The 18,210-nt window shown below is 38.2% G+C and overlaps 1 protein-coding gene and 1 pseudogene across 1 annotated transcript; both read left to right on the plus strand.

Annotated features, from left to right (window-relative positions):
• Nucleotides 1-1,269: 1,269 nt before the first annotated feature.
• LOC113231840 (facilitated trehalose transporter Tret1-like) lies at nucleotides 1,270-16,849 on the plus strand. The gene is made up of 8 exons (XM_026466375.1): nucleotides 1,270-1,424; nucleotides 1,620-1,849; nucleotides 9,078-9,398; nucleotides 9,474-9,585; nucleotides 9,704-9,784; nucleotides 10,285-10,499; nucleotides 11,642-11,824; nucleotides 16,598-16,849. Exons 1-8 carry the CDS (start codon nucleotides 1,388-1,390, stop codon nucleotides 16,847-16,849), a joined length of 1,431 nt encoding a protein of 476 aa, XP_026322160.1. The 5' UTR covers nucleotides 1,270-1,387.
• Nucleotides 15,907-16,190, plus strand: LOC113231813 (annotated as a pseudogene).
• Nucleotides 16,850-18,210: the final 1,361 nt, after the last annotated feature.

The raw sequence follows: 18,210 nt of genomic DNA on the forward strand, positions 1-18,210 counted from the left end.
TTTTTAAATGACAGACCCAGGCATTGAAAACTTTATGGTTTGCTAGAGTAATTACCGAAATAGCAATTAATATAGTTCTTTTACCTGTTATAACTTCGATATCCGATAAATCGGTATAAAATCATCACCGGCACCTCTAGGTGTGGTATGCGTCTACGGCTGCATGTATCGCGTGAGCGGATAACAAATAACCAGAACGTTTCAATAATCATTTCAAATACCACTATGGATGAAAAAGCTATCATACAATTTGTACTGTTTTACTGGCAGTAGAGCGCCTTGTGAAAGAGTTCGTCCAGGGAAGTACTGTCACCTTACCTATTTCTGCCGCAAAGCCGTAATGTATGAGCATTGCTGCATTTCGGTTTTGAAGGGTAATGGAGCTGGTCAAATTACAGCCACGTGGGATTTGCCAACTTATGTCTCAGAATGACGGACGCAGTGGCAGTGCTCCTCAGATCTTTGTGATTTAAAGCTCTGAGTGGCCTGCAACTGTTATGGATAAGCCAGTTGCTTACCACCAGGTGTAAGATTTGTCGTTACGTCACTTGATAGCACAAGAAAACATAATAATAAACTAATTATTATCCTACTTAAGAGCGATGCTGTTCTCAGTGTAGCCTTCTCCATTTTTCACGAATCATAGCTACTTGATGTTTTTATAGTAGCTCAATAATATAAAGTTCAATACTTCTTAAGTGAAATAACGAATATATTCAATTAGATAATCATATTTAAGTTTATTGAATATCAGAATGTTTCACCACAATGATATTTAGTATTTTTTTGTGAAATTACTCCATTAATTATAATTATTAATACAAAGGTCGAACAATTCAAACAAAATCCTTCGAACCGGCTGGATTCGAACCAACGTCTATTAGCAAACCGTGCCAGTTGCTAAGCCAAATAAGTCACGGAACAAACCAGCGGACCTTACGAATTTTTGTATGTGCCTCTTGCAGATCTTTGTTTTTGGTTTTCGAAGGATGTTTTTCTAATTGTTCTATCTTTGTATTAATAATTACAGTCATATCTTAATGAGTAAGCAAAACCCTTGGTTAAAACTAGTCTTCCAGAGTCTAATTGCACAGAGAGCACGGAATAGATAACTTTATGAAGTTTGTTGTAAAACAAATCCTTACTATTTCCAGGTTAAAGTTTTAACTGTCATTGTGCACAATTTTAAAGTCTTTTTTATTTTGGCATCTTTGTTGAATGTACCTTCTTCTGGTTTATTCCGATTTATTGTTTGTCCAATATTGCCCCAATAAGGGCGAAGGTGACACCTAAACATCGCTACGCCTCGCGGTGTTGTGAAGTGTCTGTACAGACTTTAGAGAATAATAAAATATTTACAATAATTATAGCAATACGTGATTTCAAAATGTCTATTTTAAATCAAGTTATTGGGACTATAGTCAGTAAGTATAACACATCTATTGCCTATTGAGGTAGGCTCTTCGTATACCTCTCTCTAAACTATTCAATCGTAAGCTTTTTCATAAAACTTAAATCATAAAAATTGCTTTCATTGTGACAAGCGTAGACACTGCTTCCCCTTTTCAATATTAAATCTACGTCATTCTCTTCAATGTCGAAACAATATTTTATTCCAGTATCCACCTTAAGCTTTAACCTAGGCCTGGTGTTCACATGGCCATCTGGCACGATCAACATGTTCATGTCAAACGATACCAAGTTGGATCGACCTATAACGGAATCTGAAATGAATTTGCTGGGCAGCCTCTCATCATTGGCACCATTAATTAGTACTCCAGTTTTAGCATACTTAATGGATGCTGTTGGAAGAAAACATACTGCTGTGGCAAGTTTTATAGTGCCTGTAGTAAGTTTTTTGCATTTATATTTGAAGAGACCAGGGAAAGAATGATCAACGTCACTTAAAACACATTTTCAGTTAATAACGCCATCCAGTTTTGACTAAATCAGAAAAAGGCTAATAATGTTCAATATCGTGAAAAATTTGCTTTTACTTTTAGTTATAAAAATGCTTGCGACTAAATGCCAGAACAGTTAAAAATGATATATAATTTTTTTTTAGTTAAAATGGATTATATAGCGTTACATACTTGACTTCAGGTAGCATAACTGCCTCCGTGGCCAAACGGCTACCATGCTGAACTAGCACACAGATTCCCAGGCCAGGAATAATATTTGTATGGCTTACATTTATTTCTCATGTGAATTTGGGTGTGACTTGTGGTTGTCTCTGAGTGTGTCCATGGCACCCGCGATACAGATTTCCCTAATACGGGGCTATGAGTGCGTGCTTTAAAAAAAACCAAAGGAATTAAGCGTAAAGTATTTGTGTCTTTTTCACCAGTATTTCTCCAAAATAAAGATTCTTTTTTACTAAAATTCTCCTCAAGTGACTTTGATCATGCTTTCCCTGGACTCTTAAGTTATTTTGTTGATTATCATATAGTTTTTACTATGAATTTTTAATTCCACTAGTTTGTTATTGTTATTGATTGCTGTCACATATTGATGTCAGTGTGCGCGACTCGTCAAGACAACACCTCGTTAGTTTGCTCTTCAATTTTTAATTCATATTTTGTGTTAAAGTTCTATCTTATTAGGAACTACATCATATGATAGTATAAATAGCAAGATAACAAGTAGTAAATTGTTTGCATTTTCAAGAGATTTGTGAATGAATTATATAGTTTCGAACATTGACTTACAAATAAGTCAGTGGTTTCGAAGATATAATTAAACGGCCGCTTGCATGCGCGCAAGGTTACCCATGCACTCACACATACTCAAGCACCGCTTCGTCGCTATGTAATATATAACCTATATCTCTAATATAAAATCTAATAAGTATGAGGCGATTTCCGCTTTATGTGATTTTTTGTTTTGTTTTTACTATGGCGCCGAATTATGGTAAATGTGCTGGTTGTCGGAACTTATTTAAAAACCGAGAGTTCATGGTGTGCTCTTCATGCAACCTCAAGTATGATTTAGAATGTGCTCAAATATCGTCAAAACGCTTTCATAGTGCTATGCCCCTGATCAAGATCGTAAATCTAACTGGAGGTGCCCGAATGTTCCAGCAAGATGCGCAAAACGGGTAATTCTGAGACCCCTCTTCGTCCGCCTAATGTCTCCAACTGCAATAAATCTTCTGATTCTGAAAACAGCTCGCCTGTTCAAGTTGCAAATGTCACTATGAGATCAAAATCTGTCATTGATACCAAAACATATTATGCTGTCACACCCATAATATTGAAAGATTCTGTGAACTATCCCATGCCCGATGTTTCTTCTGAAGACCATTTGAGACACCTTATTAAGGAGGAAGTAAGACAATCTGTTAAGATAGCTACCAAAGAGCTTGTTGCTGAACAACTTGAAAGTATTAATAACCAGGCGCTAAGTTTTCAGGATTCTATGATTTTTATCACCAAGCAGTACGAGGATCATAAGAGTGCAACGAATATGATGAATGCCTTGGTTAAAAAAAATGCGAGTAGATAATAAGCACTTGATATTGACTGTTAATGATCTAACCAATAGGCTTGGTCAGGCAGAACAACACACGAGAGAGTGCAATGTACAATTTAATGGAGTCCCAGAACATTCTTCCGGAAAATCTTTCAAATACTGTAATGCAACTTGCACGTACTGTGGATTGTTTGATCACTGAGGATGACATCCACAATATTACACAAATTGCTAAGGCCAATAAAGATACTAATAGGCCAAGAGCAATAATTGTGAATTTACTCAACGTGCGTCAACGTGATTCACTTCTTGCTGCTGCTTACAAATTACAGTTGCATGCTGCACGTCAGAGAGCTAAGGAGTTATCATGTAAATTTATTTGGGTACGTGATGGCAGAATTTATATGAGAAAGGATATAACGTAGACACACACTCGACATAGCCCCGCACCAGGGAAACCCAGTGTCGCGGGTGCCATGGACACGCACATAGACAACCACAAATTACACCAAATCCACGAGAGAAATAAATGTGGGCCATACAAATATTTCTTCCAGCCCAGGAATCGAACCTGGGACCTCTGCGTGGCAGTCCGGCATGGTAACCGTTCGGCCACAGAGGCAGTTATGAATGAATATATTCCGGCGAAACTTATTGGTGGTATGGATGGTCTTAAGAATACAAGCTAGAAGATATGTTTATGTTTATAATTTAGTTGTTATTATTACGTACTACAAAACTGCACGAATGTTGTTATGTTGATTATTTATAATTCGATTCTTTAAGTTTATTTTAACAGAACGTTAGAGGAATGCGTACTAAAACGAATGAGGTTTTTAGGAATATATTACTTAATGATTATAAAATTGTTATTCTAACTGAAACTTGGCTAAATTCCTCAATAAAGGACAGTGACTTCATTGATGATAGATATCATCAATGGTACCGTGAATGGGACCGTGAATGTACTGGATCTACCAAACAGGACAGGAGAGGTGTGATAATAGCTGTGTCCAGGGACCTACAATCTAACCGCATAAATCAATGGGAAAGCTCATGTGAAGATTTTTGGGTCACTATAGAATTAAAATTTAACAGAACTTTGAAAAAATCGCTATCTGTGCAGTCTATCTACCTCCTCCTGTCAGATTGGAAATGCTCAATGAATTTACTAAACCAGTAATACAAATATAAATGATGTAGATGACCTATTATTGTTGGTGATTTTAATCAAAGTACTGTAACTTGGGATTTACAAAGAGATGCTAACTACACTATTCCTGTTGATTATAATAGTCCATTTGGGATATAGTTTAATTGTTTTCATGTCTTGTAATAATCTGAATCAGTATAACAGTATTAGTAATAATAATATATTGGATTTAATACTTAATCTGATGTAAAGGTTAATGAAACAGTTGAAATATTATGTAAATTAGATCCTCATCATCCAAGTTTAATGATAACAGTTAATTTCGGAGATAAATATGATGCTATAGAAAATGCACTGAGGGAGACTTCTTGAGCAATGTTTTGCACGGTGAACTGAATATAAATGACATGGTTTCTATATTTTACGGTATATTGAACTCAATTATATATAAATATGTTCCAAAATATACACAAAAACTATCGAAACACCCACCTTGGTTTAATAATTCACTTCTAAGAATTTTGTCAGAGAAAAATAAATTACGTCTAAGGTATCGCAAGTATGGTAACCCACGAGATGGCTTCGAGTTTCACATAATTCGAGAACGTTGCCATAAATTATAAGCAGAATGTTGAGATGAATATTAGGAAGAACCCAAGAGCATTTTGGATATTCATCGAAGGGAAAAGAGAAGTAGTAAATCTTCACTGCTAGCTCGTATGCATTTAAACGGGATAACTGTCAATGACGGACTTGAAATAACCAATCTTTTTGCTTCTCAGTTCTCATCAGTTTTTTCTAACAATGAAAATGTAAATTGTCAATATACTCGTGCCGATAGAGGAGAGAAGCATTATATGGGCGTAGTTTCATTATCTGAAAAATAAATATTTATAAAAAATAAGACAGATTAACATTTTTAAAGGTAGTGGTCCTGATGGTATCCATCCCCTTTTCATTAAACGCAGCATTGCATCGCTTGCTTTGCCTTTATGTATAATTTTCAATAATTAATTAAAGAATGGTGTTTTCCCCTACGATTGGAAGAAGCCCAGTGTTGTGCCTATTAAAAAAAAGGTGTAATAGGTAATGTGGCAAATTATAGACCTATCTCAATTCTCTCGTGTTTTAGTAAAATTTTTGAATATATTGTTTCCCCAACACTTTCTAAACATATACGAAATGTTGTTAGCAATAATCAGCATGGATTTCGTAGCGGTCGTTCGGTAAATTCAAACTTGGTTTCATTTCTTTCTGATGTGTCTAAAAATATGGATGATGGCAGGGAAACTCATGCAGTCTATACCGATTTCCATAGTGCGTTTGATAAAGTTGATCACTTGATTCTTCTAAGTAAACTTTGTTCAAACGGTATACATGGTTCACTTTTAAATTGGTTTAAATCATATTTAGAGAAAAGATCCTAGTTTGTGCTGTTAATTGATTTGGTCAGACATCTATTCTCTCTCTACCTCTGGAGTGTCACAGAAAGGAAATTTGAAGTTTTTGGTGATGATTTGAACTTATACCATACAGTTAATTCTATTAATGATTGCGAGCTAATACAAGACGACTTAAACCGAATATGGCAATGGTGTACGGTAAACAACATGAATTTAAATGTTAAAAAATGCTTCCATATAAATTTTACTACAAAAAAACATCGAGTACAATACGTATAAACTTAGTAACATACCACTAGAAAACATAGATGAAATACGTGATCTAGGAATTCTATTGAATAACAAGCTGTCTTTCCATTTTCACATTAACGCTATTGTTAATAAAAATTTTCAAATGTTAGGTTTTTTAAAACGACATACAAAGTTTTTCCACAGTACAACGAAACTAATTTTCTTTAGTACGTAGTCATTTAGAATTTGCATGTCCAGTATGGAATCCTTATATTGAATCTATTCAGCGCTCTTTTATCCGGCATTTGGCCTATTTTAGTTCCGGCATTTCACATAGATGCACTTATCAAAGGTTGTCCTTTTTTAAGCTTGAATCTCTTCAAGAGTGACGTATTAAACATGACCTCATATTACTTTATAATATTTTAAACAATAAGATAGACTGTAGTAGTATTCTAGGGCAAAATGTTTTGTCAGTCCTCGAAAACCTTGTAAAACTTTTTATGTTCCCTATTACTTGTCGTACTAATATCCAATGCTTAGAGAATAGAAAAAAAGATCCGATGTCACTAGTCTATTAAAAGAATGTGTAAAAGATATAATAAAACAAAAGTTTGCGGTGCAGGGGGCCTACTATGAGCTTATAACCAGCGAGTCAGGTTCCATACAATTCACTATTATGACCTACACAAAGTTGAACGGGAATGGCATGGTAGGACTATGAATTTTACTTTTTAAACGTTAATTATTGTCTCTGGCTGGCTGGCTGACATCTAACAAGAACGAGATGGAACGACATGCTAAATCATATGTAAGAAATAGACAGATACTAGATAGTATCCTGGGAGCGTTCAAGCACTATTAACCGATTGTGTTAAAAATGAGAATTATATTTTTTTATTTATTTTATTATTAATTATACTTATTACGTTGTTTTGTAATATCGGCAACTTTTCAATCATACTTTATAGTTTGTCGCACGACAAAATTACATGTCGTGTTTAGTCATAATCATTGAAATTATTAAGAAGAGTTTGTAATTTGATAACATAATTGGAACGTATCTTGTATTCGTACATTTTCATTGTTTGCATTCATCGAGTATATAACGAGAAATAGAGACGAAATGTCATTTAATTTGTTTGAAAACTATTCTGCCATATCATTACTGTGACAACTGCGCTTCGATTGGCCAGCCCGAATTCGAAACAATTGACGGGTGTCGTCAATGGGTGTCGTGAACTGTTTCACTTCAAATTGACCAGTTAACTTGAGCTTTGCTATAATGGACGAAAATTGCAAAATTACATATTTAATATTTAATTACCGATGAAATGTAATTCCGTTTCTTTTGTAATTAGATGTTTTGCTGTTTTTAAAAATAAAACAGGGCGGCATTGTTAGAGATGTTATCTTTATTACAATAAATACAGAATATTTTTTGGAATATACGGAGACGTACACACTGGTCAGTAGTTGCCCTGTCTATATTTCAGTGCAAACGGGAGTTGATATTTATAAGAGCTGTATCGCTAATGTGTTACCAGGAATATATGGCCCTTATTTCGTCTCTATTTGTGGTTATATACGATTTTCGGCCAAAAAAATTTGGATCAAAAAACGTTCAATAGTTAATAGTATTTATTTATTGACAATTGGATGTAGCATAAAAAGGTAACAAATAATTATGGAACTGAAAATATGATAAAACTCAAACGAAATTTCTTAAAAATGTAACATCTAAAAAAAAGTTAGTCATGGAGTAACTTTTTTGAATTGCTTATTTTTACAGATGGGACCGCCATTTGCATGGCAAATAGCACGTCATGTTATGAAAGAAAAGGTGAACGGATTTCGAATAGGGAACGTAAACTGCATGGACTGTGAATTGTTTTTGTGAGGTCATAGTACGAATTTGACAGGCAATTCAACTTACAGGCTTAAATAGGATTGCTCTAAGATCTCATAGTAGGCCCCCTGATTTAGGTTTATTTGGTGATAATATCGATTCTTTCTAAAGAAAATTAAAAATAATAAAGTGTATTCTGTTGCTATCTAGTTTAAATTATATAAGTATGTTAATGTGTCAAAAATTTTAATTTAGTTCGTGATTTTTGTTTTAAAATTGCCGTCAACACGTATAATTGTTGTTTACAATATAGAACACCCAAGTCAAATAAGTAAAAATGTGTTGTGAACATAATGGTAGTGTTGCTAATAAATCAATAAATTGATACTAAGTTTGAATAACACAAAGCAAAATTTATTTTATCTGATTAGACTCGAACCAGCATCTGTTGCCACACTGGGGTCACTGCTCTTACCAACTGAGCCATAGACCGAGGCAGCAGATATTACAAATTTCTCTATGTGCTTGTTACAGATTTCTTTTGCAATTACTTTAAATCTTTATTTGGGACAGATATCTCGCCACAGGCAGTTAAATTGTTTGAACAACTGCAAGTGAATTAATTCCTAAATGACAGTTTTGTGCAACGTTAACTTCATCAAGGAAAGCTGTTAAAAGGTGGACCGTTTTAATTTTCAAGTTTTTATGTTCTACCACCATAATATTCATTCAGTTTGTTGTAATTATTAATAACCAAGATCCAACACATATTCTTCACTTCGATCCCGCCGGATACGAACTAACGTCTTCTAATTAACCGTGCCAGACGCTATGTCAACTAAGCCGTGGAACAAACCGGCGAACATTACTAATTTTTTTATGTGTGTAGTTGCAGATCCTTGTTTTTCGTTTTTTAGTGCAACCCTTTTTTATAATCTGGAAATCCCAAAATTATTTTCTAAATTTCCAGATTACCTGGGTCCTAATTGCTACAATGAACAAAGTGGAAGTTATCTTAACAGCGATGTTCATAGGCGGCCTGGGTGGTGGAGCTCTCGTTGTTGTGCCGGTTTACATCGGAGAAATTTGTCAGGAATCAATAAGAGGAACTATGGCAGCATGTACTATAATCTTGTACTCCATAGGAATGATGGTTTCTTATATTATGGCAGGACTGGAATATGAAATAGTGATATATTCAAATTTATCAATGGCTGTGCTGGGTGTCATTTCTGCGGTAGTCGTTTTAAAGGAATCTCCTATTTATCTGATGAAGAAAGATCGTCAACAGGTGATTAATATAAATAATATGGAATATATGTTAAACCTGTACGATATTGTTATTAAAAGCTAAATCCGTTTGTAGGAAGCTGTGAAAACAATAGCCTACTACAGAAAAACATCACTGAACTCTAAAGAAGTTTTATTAGAGTTGGAATCTCTTAAAAGAATTCTCAGTCCCGAAACGGAACTTCAGAGTGAGTGGAATCTTTTTCTTTAATGGATAATAATTATATTTATTTAATGAATATCGCAAGAATTGCTTAACTATTTATATAAACATATTTATGTGCTGAAAAAATATTGACTTTACAGCTTTATCGCCTGAACAGGAGAAACTTAACCAAGAACATGAGATCAAACCGAAGAAGAAAGAATCTGTTTGGCAACATTTTAGTGAGTTGAAATTAATTTAAGGTTTTCTTACACGTCGACTATGAAAAAAATACATTGACACGATCGATTTCTCCTTTAACGACATGACACAATATTTTGATGGATGTGTTTGGTCCGAGAGACTCAGGAGACAACTGAACAGTGTGCCCAACATACGAGAGACTGGGTGATGTAACAGTATAATGGCCGTCTGTTCGTCGAACGGAGCCAAGATACTGTACAAAGTATATTTAAGTTGCCTCAATTTAGGTTAGATGTATAAATTAAGCAGCATTACGGAGCGACCATTACCATCCTCTTATACGGTAAAGCTTCTGCAATTTAGTTTAAAAAACGTTGTTTTTTGATATCACGATATTTTATAGAGGTTCTACATAGCAATTTTTACAGTAGAGGTTGCTTTCGAATATACGAAAATAATTTTTTGGACAAGATCTGGAACAACTAATAAAATAAATATTGACCCTGTGTGACATTTGAATATTTGTGTCTCGTTTCAGAAAAATCACCTTCAACTCGCCGAGGTTTATTCGTATCTACTGTCATAATACTAAGTATATTTCAAGGTCTACCAGCATTGCAAGTATACGCCGAACCCGTATTTACCAAAGCTACTCCAAACATCTCTACGAAGCTGGGTACAGTTCTCATGGCCTTAGTCACTGTTATATTTGGGGTGTTAGCTGGCTTTTTGAGTGATATTCTTGGTAGAAAGGTAAGATTATGTTAAAAGTTTTAGTGTGAAGAGTTGATACCCGGAAGTAGCAAAGTGCTAATCACATCCTGGTCTTAAAACCGGTAACACTTTAATCAGTACCATAACCGCTCACGCGATGCGCTCATTCTACCGCAAAATGGCGGCTATTTGGTTTCGCAAATTAGAAAAGGATTCAGTTTAAATACAAGTTTTTAAAAATAAAAATTATTATTCTGCATTGCTAAATAAATACCCTCCGTACTACAATAAAAACATCTCAAATAAAATGCAGTAATACACCGCAAATCATGCACTTAAAAAGCACTAATGAAATGTTTGGTGTACTTGGGTAAATATGATAATATTCCGTTTGAGTGGTTCTAATGTTTACCAAGAAATTACTCCTTAAAGTATAGTTTATAAACATTTATATTCAGGATAAACTTAAAAAACGCAACTTACGGTATGTTTTCAATAAATAAACACCGGCATCACCAGCCCAGACAATAACACACACGATTGTCGTGACGTATTTTTGAAGTTGTTTATTTTTTTTAAATGACAGATCCAGACATTAAAAACTTTATGGTTTGCTAGAGTAGTTAACGAAATAGCAATGAGTATTAGTTCTTTTACCTGTTATAACTTCGATATCCGATAAATCGGTATAAAATCATCACCGGCACCTCTAGGTGTGGTATGCTTCCAGAGACGCATGAATCGCGTGAGCGGTTATAGTAGCAACAAGCAGATGTTTGTAATGAAGAACGCTATTAGAATGTTTTATTTTTTATAAGGTATCAAGCGACACTCCTGTCCATAGCAGTTGCAGCTCTACTCAATGCTTTAAAGCGCAAAGATCGAAAGAGCAGTCCACTGTGCCCGTCACCCTGAAACATAAGTTGACAAGTCCCATGTGTCTGTAATTGCACTAGCACCTTTACTCTTCGGAACCAGGATGCAGTAATGCTCGCGTTACTGCTTGGGGGCAGAAATAGGTAAGGTGGCTGTACTTCCCTCGATAAACTCTTTCACAATGAGCTCTGCTGCTATTAAAAGCTAGGCAGGCTTAAGCAAGCTAGGAACATGTTCAGTAACCTTACTAAAAATACATTGTGTTGTTATAAGAAGCAAAGTCATGAAATTTCAATATTTTCCAGCCGCTTATGACTTACGCGTCGATGGTTCTTGGTGTGACATGTATTCTTCTTGGAATCCAACTACAAATCCAATGGGCTCCCCAATGGGTGACCATGTGCCTGTTATTCCTGTATGCTATTTCATTCACTTTTGGAGCGGGAACAGTACCCTATGTTCTCATCTCCGAGATTTTTTTGCCCGAAGTAAGTTATGAAATGAACACAGAAAATTTTCGATAGAAAATATTTGAGAAGGAAACAAAAAGTGATGAATTTGTATTGATTTTCGTTGTTATCCTTTTAGTAGCCGATCTCTGCGGACATATAATAAAAATAATAGGTGCGCATTTGCCCTCCATCTCACCTGATGGAAAGTGACGATGAGGTCGACGATGGAGCATGCACACCTAAATAATGCCTATTCACTCTCGCCTTGAAAAGGTCCAAGTTATAACGTTCAGGGAACAAGTCTGCAGGCAGGGAATTCCACTCCATAGCCGTTCGCCATATAAATGTGGAAGCGTAACGCTTCGTGCGAATCTTTGGAATATCCACAACATAGGGGTGGAACCCAAGCCTACGCCTAGTCCCCCGGTGATGGAAAGGGGAAGGCGGAATTAAATCATGTAATTCCATCGCACACTCTCCGTGATATATCCTGTAAAATACCGATAAGCAGGCAACTTTACGGCGGTGTTCAAGGCTCTGCAGCTTCGCCTCCACTAATTCCGAGTCACCTATAAGTCTCTTGGCACGGTTGTCAATTGAATCCAAAGTGGCCAGTTGATATGTCGCAGAGCCATCCCAAAGGTGGCAGCAGTACTCCATGCACGATCGGACTTGTGCCTGGTACAGCTGGAGCAACTGTCCCGGTGTAAAGTACCGCCTCACCCTGGAAAGGATCCCAAGCTTCCTTGCTGCATTTTTGGCCGTGGATTCAATGTATCTGCCGAAGTTCAAATTGGACGACAGGTCCATTCCAAGTAGCTGGAGACAATCGGCTATCGGTATGGATATATCACGAAAAGTCGGAGTCAGCTCAAAGGGACTCCGTTTTGTGGAGAATAGACACGCCTGCGTTTTGGTAGCGTTAAATTTGACAAGATTGGCATTGCCCCAATCGGAGACTGCCTGGAGTGTCAAATCTAAACGGCTAACCATGGACTCTCGACAAGACTGGATTTCCTCTCCACTGACCCTTGCATTGGTCAAGTACCTATCTACAACTGTGCTGTCATCAGCATACGCAAAGGTACCTGGAATTAACATATCATTGATATGCAGCAGAAAGAGAGTTGCAGACAGTACGGAACCCTGAGGAACTCCGGCATCTATCGCCATATGTTCGGAAGAGTAGCCTTCTAAGACCACTCGAATCGAACGTTCGCTCAAGAAATCCGAGATCCAATTGCAAAGGTCAGTGGGAAGCCCATAAGAGGGAAGCTTGCTTAAAAGGCTTGCGTGCCAGACCCTGTCAAAGGCTTTAGAAATGTCCAAAGACACTGCAAGTGCTTCGCCTTGCTTTTCTATAGCCTCGCTCCATATGTGACAGGCATACACAAGAAGATCCCCAGTAGATCGCCCTCGTCGGAATCCGTACTGGCGATCACTGAGGAGATCGTTGTCTTCAAGGTACGATAGGAGACGGTTGTTGAGTACACGTTCCATAGTCTTGCAGAGTATGGAAGTGACTGAGATAGGTCTATAGTTGACAGGGTCAGCTCTGCTTCCCTTTTTTGGTACAGGTTGCACGTTTGCAAGCTTCCACGATCTGGGAACTACACCAGTCTCAAGTGAGAGGCGGTACAGGCGTGTGAGAACAGGAGACAACTCAGGTGCACAGTTACGAAGGACTATTGCTGGAATTCCATCTGGCCCGCTAGCTTTATTCACGTCTAGATTTCGCAGAGTTCTAAGTACCTCTTTTTGGCGTATGCGAACTGGCGCCATAGTGCAGCCAGCCTGAGGTAAAGTAGGTGGTAGGGTCCCTGCGGCATCTAGACGCGAATTTTCTGCAAAGAGTGAGGCAAAGAGATTCGCCTTCTCTTCCGCAGTATGAGCCAGCGAGCCATCCGGCCTCAGCAGAGGTGGCAAAGATGGGCGACAAAAGTTCGATTCGACCGCTTTGGCCAGGGACCAAAAGGATTTGCTGCCTGCTGGATAAGAGGCAAGCTTGGCTCCTATGCGGCGCACATGGTCGAACTTGGCCCTACGTAACATGCTTTTGCACTTCTTGGCGGCCTTATTAAAAGCTTTCTTCATGTTCTGAGTACTCGGAGTTTTGCGTAGTCGAGCATCTGCCCAAGCTTGGTACGCGGACTGTTTACGTGCTTCAGCACAACTACAATTAGCGTTAAACCATGGACGAGCTTGGGGTCCATTGGGTACATCAGAGTATGGAATGTAATACTCCATACCCAAACGCAAGACCTCGACTACAGCATCAGCACAGCTCGACGAGTCTCCTGAAGTAAAGCACGCCTGCCAGAGATATGACGCAAAGAAATGGCGCATTTCGTCCCAATCTGCTAACTTGTATCGCCACACCCGTCTCATACCACTAGGGCCCTGATCGGGTGGGGAGTATACGGATACAGTTTTCACCAGACAATGGTCGGAAGTACCCAGTGGGGCCTCCACAACCACAGAGTATCGGTCCGGATCAGTTGTCAGCAGAAGGTCCAAGCAATTAGCCGTATGAGATTCAACATCTGGTATCCTAGTGGCGCCACTGACAAGCTGGGATAAGCTTAGCGTTAACGCAAGTTTACGCGTCTCTCTCCCAGCGTGATCGGTCTTCTGGTATGGGAACAACCATTCTTGATGGTGTGCATTAAAGTCCCCCAGAATGACTAGTTGCGCCGCTGGGTACCTATGCTGAATCTCATCAGACGTCTCACTTAGATATTGGAACAGCTTGGTCGTTTCCTGGTCTCCACTGTGCGATCGGTAAACACAGCAGTACACTATTTGTGTAACTCCTGTGTCAACCAGAAGCCACAAAATTGAAAAACTCGGTGCCTCAAGGTTCTTGAGACGCTTGACACAGATGTCATCGCGAACGTACACACAGACTCCGGCACGAGGTACGAACCTGTGCTCCAGAGTATACCCGGGGTAGCTGAGGTACGCTGCGTCAGTCGGACATCTGATCTGCGTCTCTGTGAGGAACAGCAGCTGCGGTTTGTCGGTTTCAAGGTGGTAGTGGACCGAATCGAGATTTGAGTGCAGACCTCGGATGTTAGTGAGGTGCACTTTTAGTGGGAGGACGTGCAACCGCTGTGTATACTTTTTTCCATTTTTATAGTTTTTCATTTTTGGATTTGGAGAAGTGAATAGGCAGGAGGAAGGCAGTTGAACGAGGCACTGCGTCGTGTTCAACCAAGCAGCAGACTCATACTGCCACACGAGGTTACAATCGGCTTGGAGACCGCGGGGACGCCCGAACCCCCCCGGAGATGGCCACCTGGTCCTCCCTTCCGGTCGCCAACCGGCAAGGTGGAGCATTCCGGGATTTTTCGTTGGGTGGCGGGGCAGCCTTTCACGGGTGGCTTTCCCGCTACTTGGGCCCCCAACTTCCCACGGTCGGCCAGCGGTGCACCGTGCTTCGGATCCCGCTAGCCTCCAGAACCGAGTGCTCAGTGTGGCAGTACAAGCAGCTACAACTCGCCGTCAGACGCAATGCAACTGTTCAGACCCGACCTCCAAATGGCAACTCCCGAACACGAGTCGGAACACGGTAAAAACCATTTGGCGACTCGACTGCGTCGGGAGGGTGGTGACTAGCCACGGCCGAAGCCTACCACCAGTAGTTATTGCTCTTTAGCACCACCCAGGGGTCACTTGTAGGGTCTCAAGGGTAAACCTACGGAAGCGAGCAACATCAACCCCCAAATCTCATCACTTGGCCTTTCTTTTAAACAGATAATCAAATAACTTACAGAATGTAGTAATCTTATTTATATACTTTGAAGTATTTGTATTACTGGAAAAATTGGTAGAGCTATAACCAACCTATTTGGATCTAAATCACTTATATTTGTTTTTTGACAAACCTTTTTGAAAAACATACACGTATATAATAATTACAACATTTTTATAAAAAAACCGACATCAAAAGTTTGTGGAATTACATCTAATTGCAAAGTTTTATTGAAATCGGTTAACGGAAAGTAGATGAAGTCCAAGAACCCGGATTCATTCCCAAATTTGCCACTCTGGCTGCTAACAGATTGACTGCAGCGATTGTCTCTCAATCTTCGTTCTTTTAATATCAAATTAAAAAAAAACAACAATCAAAATTGACAGAACGCGTAAAAGGCGGGAAAAGACTCGGTAACGGAGGCACAAAACCCCACAGTAAAATTCTTAAAGATAACATCCAAGGCAAGTAGAGGCGGTATCAAACGAATTCCTGGTTTAATTTACGAAGAAACGAGAGGCGTTTTAAAAGTATTTTTAGAAAATGTACCTACACGGAGCATGCGACAAGGAAAATCGTTACGGCCATGCAGATGTAGTCTATGCATTAAAGAGACTAGGAAGAACATTGTACGGCATTGGCGGATGATAATTTAAAAAAATTAGGTTGAATGAAAAAAATTTAAATTCATTTAGTCATTGTGAACTTCATGCAGTCGTGGTGTCGGCTGCATGAAATTGATTACGACTTCACGCATTAACAGCAAAAGTGCAGTCAATTTCTAAGCAGCCTTAGAGGTGGAACATTTTGTTCAAATTTGAATGGGACCACTATTGAGGTACCCCCTTTCCAACAAAAAATTCATCGAAATCGTTTCACAAAGAGTCATCCCAATAAAATACAGTCAAACTGACAAACTCCTTTTTTTGAAGTCGGTTTAAAGTAGTTTCATTTTCAATGTGTAAGAATCGCGACAACCTACGAACTCATCAATATTTTCAATCCCAAAGAAAATTTCCATTTTTCATATTTTGTGACCTCATATCTGTTTTCAGGTCAGCAGCATTATGTCAATGATAATCATAGAAATCGGATGGGTGGTAACTTTTCTAGTTGTATTTATCTATCAACCATGTGAGATATATCTTGGAACCGGTCTTGTATTTTACCTCTTCGCGGCATTTGGTTTTGCATTGGGGGTCTTTTCCATATTCTTTCTACCTGAAACTAAAGGATTAACTGTTGATGCGATCCAACTCTTACTTGTCAGAGGAGGTAAGAAAAATGTACGTAACAACTCATTTTGAAATTCTCATTTAGATAATAATATATTTCGAGGAGTTTTAGTACATTGTTATATCATACAAGGGTAGAGAATCAATAGCCAATGTGTCGATATAAGAGTATAACATGAAGTTAGTTGAATAATAACCACAATGTTTTACTACCATATTAAATTTATTTTTGTGAAATTTCTTCACTAGTTTGTTATAATTTTATTAACACAAAGAAAAATTTCTTCGATCCGGCTGGACTCCAATCAGCGCCTTCACCATACCGTGGCTGACGCTATCCCATCTAAGCTACGGAACAAACCAAAGCAGACCGTACTAATTTTTATGGGTTTGTTGCTGATCTTTATTTTTTGTTTTTAACGACGTTTTTGCCTTGTTTTACCTATTAGATTTCTTATGAATTATGTTGAAGAATTGAAATATAATAATCTCAGTACAGAGTACTAAAAAAACCGACCTCAAAAGTACGTGGAATTACATTTATAATTACGTAGTTTTATTGAAATTGGTTACCGGAAAGTGCGCAAACCCGGATTCATCTCCTAGTTCGCCACTATACGGAACTTGACACAGGATATAGTAAAAATCGGTTCTCACTACTCAAAGTATATTGAGAGATAAACGCCTTGAATTAAAGAATAGCAAAATCAACCATTAAAATAATTGCTCCTTAAACTAAAATTTAGGCGCTATTTATAAAAATGAAACTTCATACGTGAACAGCCACAGCACCAGTCAGAGGTGGATTTTCTTCAAAATTATATGGGACCACTAGGGAGGTACCTTCTTTCCAACAAACAAGAATCATGAAAATCGGTTTACAAATACCGGAGTTATCGCGTAATTAACATACAAAAAAAACTACAGTCGAATTGAGAACCTCCTCCTTTTTTTGAAGTCGGTTAACAAACAAGATGTAGCCAAGATTTTTGTGCTAACAAGTAACCATTAAACAGAATTTTGTAATTGAGATTTGAAATCACAGTCGTTTACAACGAAATATCTGTCAAGTGTTTTACAGTATTCAACAGTTCATGATAGGGAATAAAATCATACGGTCGATGTCAACTATGTTACCGGACACGAAAGCACCGTTTGTGTTTATATCCAACGTGTTCCGGCAGCACGGACCCCTCCGTCCGGTTGCCATTTCCATACGGTTGTTCCCGCTGTTATTTCAGACTGCGTATGTTCCGGTGAACGCCCAAAATAAGCGGCCCCTGAAATGTGAGCTTGGAAATATAAGCGATGCGAATACGGCCGAGCGTTTGTTTGGACTGAGTGATACGGCTTTATTGAAACATGTTTGCCCAAGGTTAGATAACAAAACAACTGTCAAACACTGAATCAAGCACGACGTAACACGAGCTGAT

This window comes from Hyposmocoma kahamanoa, unplaced genomic scaffold, assembly GCF_003589595.1.
Source record: "Hyposmocoma kahamanoa isolate Upper Pololo Valley unplaced genomic scaffold, ASM358959v1 66, whole genome shotgun sequence".
NCBI lineage: Eukaryota > Metazoa > Arthropoda > Insecta > Lepidoptera > Cosmopterigidae > Hyposmocoma > Hyposmocoma kahamanoa.